General features: G+C 39.0%; 1 protein-coding gene across 1 annotated transcript; it reads right to left on the bottom strand.

The window, feature by feature from the left end:
• Positions 1-952: 952 nt before the first annotated feature.
• LOC117992732 (proteasome activator complex subunit 4A-like) lies at positions 953-3571 on the bottom strand. The gene is made up of 5 exons (XM_034980447.2): positions 3568-3571; positions 3079-3289; positions 2304-2454; positions 1591-1767; positions 953-1050 (listed from the first exon to the last, which is right to left on the bottom strand). The coding sequence occupies exons 2-5, from the start codon at positions 3259-3261 to the stop codon at positions 953-955; spliced, it is 609 nt and encodes a 202-aa protein (XP_034836338.2). The 5' UTR covers positions 3262-3289; positions 3568-3571.
• Positions 3572-8471: the final 4900 nt, after the last annotated feature.

Raw genomic sequence — 8471 nt, 5'->3', positions numbered from 1 at the left:
TACTGTGAGAACTAGTTGGTTTGTGAATAATAGCGGTAGTCTTTACAACATGTGCATATGTGGATGTATCTGATGAAGCGGGCGGTTTATTTATATTTGCTGATGTGTAGGACGTCGTAGGAAGAATAGGTGAGGAAGGGCAGTCCGGCATATTGGGTGGCCTCTCTGGTCTCAATGGCACGTAAACAGATAACGCTTTTTTATAGGTACAATTAAGTTCGGCCATTATCTCTCTAAGTTTTCGTTCTTTAAGATAACTGGGACACGTCTTTGACATCGCCATATGGTTTCCATTACAGTAACACACTTATAAGTTGTAGTTGTGCAATTGTCGTGGTTTCCACCGCATTTTGGGCAAATGACCTTGAATGAGGGACACCTTCTAAGAATGTGACCTAGCCGCCAACATGTGAGCACTGAGAGACCCGGAAAATATATGGTTCTATATTAATTTTGAGACCGTCTACTGATATGTATTGGGGTAGCTGTTTGCCTCTAAAACATAGCCGAACGCATTCACTAGGAGTCCAGCCGTTTACCGCTGTATCGCTACGGCGGGTCGAGGCGCATAATGGATAGTAATTCGATTTCATTGGGGCATTCAATACTTTTGGCGATTTCTTCGCTTGACAAGTCCAAGTCCACTCCTCTTATGATACCATAGGATATATCTTTCTCCAACGCCCTATAGATTCTCCATCCTTATCAATAAACTCCCTACAATTTTCTAGTTTCTTAGCGCTGATTTCATTAGGCACATGGAGCCGAATTTTAAAAGGGCTGATATATTTTACTCTTTCGATGTCACTCAAATTATTCTTTTTAAAAAGTTTTGCCATTGCAAACTGTTTGGGTAAAATTGCCGAACTAGAGATATATATTTCAATTGAATCGTTTCCGGGTTTCGTCTTTTTCCCTCTGCTTCCCACCGGTAGTCCATTCACTCTCCTCATCATCTGATCTTGTTCTCTTCTGAGTCTCTTAAATCCTCTTCCCTGCACACTTCTAAAGTCATATCTACCTCTTCCTCTTGGTTGTATTGGTGCTCTTCTACTAACATTACTTCCTGTTGTATATCATTCTCGCCGCGTAACACAATTGTATTATTTGCATTTGCGTACCCGTCACTGTCTTTACTCATTGCGTATAAACCCGTCCGGCCGGCCGTAGGCAGGTAGATAGATACCTACGTTGCTTCGCGGCCGGCGCGCGTAAATAAAATTGTAAGCGGTAGCACTCGGTCGGACGCGGCTCCATCGCACGGTTACCGCGACGAAACTGGACGTCTTAGTTCAATCGATTACAGGACGCTACATACATGGATATCATCATCATCATTGATACACGTGCACTGCTTGACATAGTGTCTTGTAGGGACTTCCACACGCCACGGTCTTGCGCCGCCTGAATCCAGGGGCTCCTGCGACTTTCTCACGGCGTTTTCTTGCACCGTTAAAGCAAGTGATATTTATTTGTTTAAAACGTACATAACTACTAAAAGTTAAGAGTTGCGTGCCCGGAATCGAATCCCCGAATAGGAGGTGGACGTCTTAACCACTAGGCTATCACGCTTTTTTATAGATATCTTACCTGATAGAAATTCTCTAGCCAATTTCCTCAGAAGATCCCTCAGTTTGAAGGACCACCGGCCGGCGTTGGCGCTTTGCAAGTAACTCTCCACTCCCGCGAGAAAGGACCTCAAGTGTTTCAATACGACGCCGTCTGGGTTTATAGTCCAAACGATCCAAGATGCTACAACCTTCATGTCTACAAAACAAAAGGATTAATTGAAAGATTAGGGTTGCTATACAGATTGTCATAGATTTATAGCATTTTGGACCAGACATCAGTTTGGTCTTGTTAGTTGCAGTTCTCAAGTCATTAACATTTTGGGGCATGAATATCAATTTTAATTTTTATTATGATCTAGCTGACCCAGCGAACTTCGTACCGCCTAACAGTAGATTCTTTATTTTTTTTATACTTTAAATTTTCTCTCCGTAAGAACCATCCTCGTACTCGATGACCGTCATCACTCATCATTCCTCATATGCATGGCTAAGGTTTGGAATACTCTTCCACGATCTGTGTTACCTACCAATTACAACATGGGTATCTTTAAAACAAGAGTGAATAGGCGTCTTTAGGTAAAAGCGTCCCATCTTAGGCCACATAATCACTTTCCATCAGGTGTGATTGAGGTCAAGCGTTAACCTATAATGAATTTAAAAAAAAATTAATAGACTCTCGCATGATATAGTTCTTGACGGTCATATTTTTGGAACCAAGTATTAAAGACTTACCGAGCGAATGATTCTTGGTATACTGCATATCTTTGTAGCTGACGGGCAAATTGAGCGCGTGAAGGAATCTCATGAACATTTTGGGCACGTGCGGAGTCCAGTCCACTGCGCCCGGGTTCTTCGCCAGACCAGCGAACAGTATCATTACATCCTTTGAAAATATAGGAAGTGTTGAATAACTGGCATCATTTTTAGGGTTCCGTACCGCAAAAGGAAAAACGGAACCCTTATAGGATCACTTTGTAGTCTGTCTGTCTGTCAAGAAACTTACAGGGTACTCCCGTTGAGCTAGAATCATGAAATTTGGTAGGTAGGTAGATCTTTTAGCAGACATTATGGTAAAATCTGAAAATCGTAAATTTGTGATTACATCACACACAAAAAAAATTGTAGTCATGAACTAATGATTAGTATTTTCAATTTTCAAAGTAAGATAACTATATCAAGTGGGGTATCATGTGAAAGGGCTCCACCTGTGCATTCTAAAACAGATTTTATTTATTTTTTGCATCATAATTTTTGAATTATCGTGCAAAATGTCGAAAAAATACGACTGTAGTACGGATCCCTCGGTGCGCGAGCCTGACTCGCACTTGGCCGGTTTTTGTTATAAAGTTTGGGTTGCACTGAGGCGAATCTTACATGGGATCATCATCATTATTATAATCAACCCATCGCCGGCTTATTACTGAGCAAGGGTCTCCTCTTAGAGTGAGAAGGGTTTGGACATAGTACACCATTCTGGCCCAAGGGCAGGATGGAAGTAGATACTTACGGAAATCCCGCACTGGTTGTTATAGCACACGTCCCACAAGTTCATCAGTTGGTCGAACCACAACAAGTGGCCCTGTTCCGCATACTTGGGATACAGTCCTACGGGCAAGAAGGTGGTGAATGGACCCATCATTTGAGAGTTGGATGACCATGGGCAGATTTGTGGGAGCAACTCCTCTAGCATTTCTTTTGTTGCGCCCACTTCGAAATATCTGAAAAGCAAAGACAGCTACAATACCAGGCATATGTATGTAATTTTTCTTTTTGAAAAAGAATATTAGCCATGTTAAATGACTAATATTCCCCTTTCCTGTCCAACTAAGCGTCAGGCTTGTGCTAGGAGTAGGTACGACAATAGTACAACGGGCGGGGTTTGAACCGTCGACCTTTCGGTTTTCAGTCCACTCCTTTACCGGTTGAGCTAAATTTTATAAATATTACATACTTGCTGCCATAAGCTAGTAAATTATAAAACTGATGTTGTACTTACGGCTTTGCACATTTATCATTGTCATGTACGACGTCTCCAGAGATCTGCAATTAACATTGAAAATACATTCTGTGATTCAAATTTTTAGCCACTCAAGCAAACCCTGCCCCCGTTTGATTTATGATTGTGAGGTCGACAACATTTACTAATACATATTTTACTCAGATACAAGTTAGCCCTTGACTGCAATCTCACCTGGTGGTAAGTGACGATGCAGTCTAAGATGTAAGCGCGCTAACTCGGAAGGGTTATGGCAGTTTTTAATAAATCCATGCCCCTTTGGTTTCTACACGGCATTGTACCGGAACACTAAATCGCTTGACGGCACCCTCCCCCCAGCCTGGTGGGTTGGAAGCCTCCCACTAGACCAGACCAGAAATTTAGAAATTATAAAATTCTAAATCCCTGCCAGGAATCGAACCCGGGACCTCCCACTAATAAGACCACAGCGCTTATCACTGCGCCAGGGAGGTCGTCAAAATCTATAGTCCAACGTGTGAGGTTCCTGTGGCCGTTCGTATTTATGAGCCATAAGTTTAATTATCATAATATATAACTTTTTAAAATATTTTGATGAGAGATGAGCCAACTGCCACCAAATAATTAAGCATCCCACCCCCCGAAAACTGAAACGCTCCTTAACAATGTCAGGTTATAGTCAAAAAAACTGTTGTGGCTATCGCACTCTAATTAGACGGTTTATTTTGCCATAAATTAGGCTTTTTATATTAAACCTCTACGCGTTGTGGCCTGTGTCGCGCAAGTTTATTCCGCGAGGACATAACAATCATTCGTAAAAATTTTAACAATAGGTACCAATATTTTTGAGCGATGCACAATTAATATTAATTATAATTAATATTAATTTAATGCAATATTGTATGTGATAGCTCAAATAATAAATAGCGTTTCAGTGTTCGGCCGCAAATTATTTAAATCTATTTTACGTTAGCAAGTCACTTTCGTCCGGTAACGCGAGTCCAAACAATTCGAGCGCATCGTCTAAGCCGTAGCCCGAGATGAATTTCCGAACCATGTCAAGCATACTCGGTTTTTCATTGCCACTTTTGCCCCTGAACAAACATATTGGTCCTACATTAAGCAATATCTATATTAATATTATATATATATTATATATATAATATATATATATATTATATATATATATATATATATTATATATATTATATATTATGCAAGAATAATAAGCAGACCCTGCTCCTTTATTTAATTCTTAGTCCATGCATTCCGCATGTTGCAACTTCAGATTGAGCTAGTTTATTTTATTATTTATTTTATTTTAAAAACAAAGATACATTTAGTATATTAAGTTACTGACAATTACAGTGTATCACAAAAACCTGATCAGGTTTGTCCGTACACCGGCATTCCTTGTGTTGTTTTGCGATCACTATACCTTGCAGTGAGGTCATGATCAAGTGTAATGATAATGAATGGGTCGCCTGTATGAGTCACTCATAGCTCAGTCTAGCTAACTGCAATTTCCACGCCCACTCAAAGTAGGTAATATTAGTATGGATGCGACCTTAATTACGTCACACAACCTAAGTCAGTTAATTTTAAAACGTATTATTTAAACTGCTTACCTACTATTTATTATTACACCGCATGATCTTATCCTGGATTTAAGTAACGCATATTCGTGACTTAAGTCCATTTTTACTCCGTGCGAAAATATACACGACTTTAGACGGTTAACTTACGCTGTACAGTACGCGGCCGAAAGTAATGTACATCGACAATTAGAAGGACATAGCAGCTTTCATACATTTTCGCACAGTCCAAATGTCCATAAGGGCACTACATAAGTCACGGACAAGAGTTACGTGGGTTTAGGTCACACAAGCTATAAAATACTCGTGACTTAGCCAAGTCTAAATCAAATAATGCACGGCGTCAGTTCATTAGAGGACTGCTTAAGTCCTCTAATGAATGTTAGTGTAATCGTAATGTAGTAATTTAAATTTGGATGCATTGCAGCAATAGTTTTAATATAGTCATCTATGTGTTAAAAATTATAGCACTTAAATATAATAATAATAAATAAATAAACGTTTATTTCAGACCATTCATAGATCCACTTTAATAAGCAGAGGTAGCTGTATCTCCATATTTAGATTATGTACAAATTAAAATTGGCAATCTATTAAAAGCCCCCTAAGAATATCAGATTAAAAAAATATTGATTGCAGGTTTAAAAGAAAAGCTATTTAGCTTTTTATTTCCAGGATGTTATCAGTATTCAAATTAATGATGGCAATTATTAGGCTATGGACAGATCTAGAGGAATTCTGTGAGCGGGAGACCCGCGCGGCGATTTTCTTGTAGTGTCATACTGAAATGTTAAAGGGAGCGCCATATCTGCGGCAGGAAAAGACAAAGAAAAATTCCGCGCATTTTCTGCTCGCGGAATACCACTTAATTTGTCCCTAGCCTACTTTAGGATATTTTCTATCTAAAATGTTTACTTACGTGTGGTAGTGGTACATTCCTATACTTGTCGAACTCTTTTCAAATATCCTTATGCCAACATCATAAAGAGGTCTCCATGGCAGCGTTAACTCTTCAGGTGATATAAGAAATCTTTTCCTAAAATCACGATATAGAGTTAGGAGTCAGAATTTAGTTTGGAGATTGTGTAGCACCAAGGTGCTCCATCATTAATACTATAGTAAACTTAACTTACTTGAACTTTACTTATTTAAAGCAAACTATGATAGCCTAGTGGTTAGGACGTCCGCCTTCTAATCAGAGGTCGGTCCCGGGCACGCACCTCTATCTTTTCGGAGTTATTCGTTTTAATTAAATAAATATCACTTGCTTTAACGGTGAAGGAAAACATCGTGAGGAAACCTGCATGCCTGAGAGTTCCTACCATAATGTTCTCAAAGGTGTGTGAAGTCTACCAATCAGCACATGGCCAGCAAGGTAGACTATGGCCAAACCCTTCTCACTCGAGAGGAGAGCTGTGTAGAGAGAGCTCTGTATTGAGATGGGTTGATCATGATGATGATGATGGATGATTATGAAACTTACTTTGTGAGCATAAGGAACAAAGTTGCAAACTTGTGTACTTTGCACGGCTCCAAATCAGGTATAAGAACCAGTTCATAGGCTAGTTTTATTAACGCCAAGTGGTCTTCTTTTCCAAACTTCAGGCCATGAATGCGTATGTACCTATAAAGAAAATGTTAAAGTTTTTCATATCATTCATTTGGTCTCAAAAATTCATCACTACCCATATTATAAAAGGGAAAGTGTTTGTTGGTTTGCCCTTCTATAACAGAGCAATGGATTTACTTGATTTTTACACGGTATAGTTGTAGACTTGGAGAGTGACAGAGCCTACTTTTTATCCTGGAAATAAGAGATCCCATGGGATTTTAAAAACGTTAACCCATGTGGACATTAGCTGGGACATAAGACATGTCCATCCATGTGGACATACGTTGTGGACATCAGTTGATTTCATTATAAAATAGCAGCTGATGCCCGCAACTTCGTCCGTGTGGTATTAGGTTTCATAATCCCGTTGGAACTCTTTGATTTACTGGGATAAAAGTAGCCTATGTCACTCTCCGGTGCGCGATTGCCGTAGAATGACAGCTACAATGTCACGATCGCAATCACCTTTGATTGGTTGATGCTCGCTCACTACTAGCTACAATGCATTGTTGGAGCAAGAATCACACAAATTCAGCCAATCACAACAATTGAGATTGTAATAATGATTGATGCAGGTTTTAGGCAATCGGCCCAAAGGTCTTTATCTATACCCAATGCAAAAAATCACGCAAATCCGTTGCACCGTTGCGACGTAATTGAAGGATAAACCAACAAACAACACACTTTCGCATTTATAATAAGGGTACTGATTTTCAAAAAATCAAACATTCATAATATTATAAAATTTCTCTTCATATGCATTTTATTTCTATTTAAACACAATAATTAATAGCTAGAATAATCAAAGATATGTAATAGCAAATTCCAATGCCAAGTGTCTGGGTCAGGAAGTTCTGGGCTGTAGCCAGATGTTCAGGAACGGGGTAGGCTGCCAAAGGTTAGATAATGTGACGCCAAAATGATATATAGGCATAATGTTACATATATAATATAACACATGCTTAATAACATAGTAGTGACTATACTTAAAAATTAACAAATCGGAAAATACATTTTGCAATAATTAGGACTTTACTGTTTATGTATCAGTACCCCTATTATAAATGCGAAAGTGTTGGTTTGTTTGTTGGTCTGTTGGTTTTTCCTTCAAACACGTCGCAACGGAGAAACGGATTGACGATTTTTGCATGAGTATAGTTAAAGACCTGGAGAGTGGCATAGACTACTTTTATCCTGGGAAATCAAAGAGTTCCCACAGGATTTTTAAGAACCTAAACCCATTATTATATAAAAAAGGAAAAGCTGACTGGACTGACTGATCTATCAACGCACAGCTCACATACTGGACGGATCGGGCTGAAATTTTGCATGAGGTTAGCTATTATGACGTAGGCATCTGCTAAGAAAGGATTTTTGAAAATTCAACTCCTAAGGGGGTGAAATAGGGGTTTAAAATTTGTGTGGTCCACGCGGACGAAGTTGTGGGCTTAAGCTAGTCTCTTCTAAACTCCTAATCTTTCTACCAGGTACTATAATTAGCTGTAGAATAAAAACTAATTTTTGGTTTTAATAATTCTTTCACCATTCAAAAGCCAGTTTATCCAGGAAGTAAGGCTATATCAAACACCGGGTTAATTCAGAGGACCAGCTAGTGAGAAATAAAGACCTCAAAATGTACCATTATTTCCTTCTTCCAATGTTTGTTATAGACTACTAATTTGTCTACTTTATCTATCAATAGGTTATGCTCGCGAATT

The sequence above is a fragment of the Maniola hyperantus genome, chromosome 22 (assembly GCF_902806685.2).
Source record: "Maniola hyperantus chromosome 22, iAphHyp1.2, whole genome shotgun sequence".
In the NCBI taxonomy this organism is placed as follows: domain Eukaryota; kingdom Metazoa; phylum Arthropoda; class Insecta; order Lepidoptera; family Nymphalidae; genus Maniola; species Maniola hyperantus.
This window is presented reverse-complemented; position numbering and strand designations above follow the sequence as displayed.

Excerpts from the sequence above, each read along its gene's own strand:
- LOC117992732 (XM_034980447.2), bottom strand. The coding sequence starts at position 3,261 with ATGCTAGAGGAGTTGCTCCCACAAATCTGCCCATGGTCATCCAACTCT. Across the intron at positions 2,455-3,078 it reads ACAACCAGTGCGGGATTTCC|GATGTAATGATACTGTTCGC; the intron begins GTAAGTATCTAC and ends ATATTTTCAAAG. Across the intron at positions 1,768-2,303 it reads TACCAAGAATCATTCGCTCG|ACATGAAGGTTGTAGCATCT; the intron begins GTAAGTCTTTAA and ends TTTGTTTTGTAG.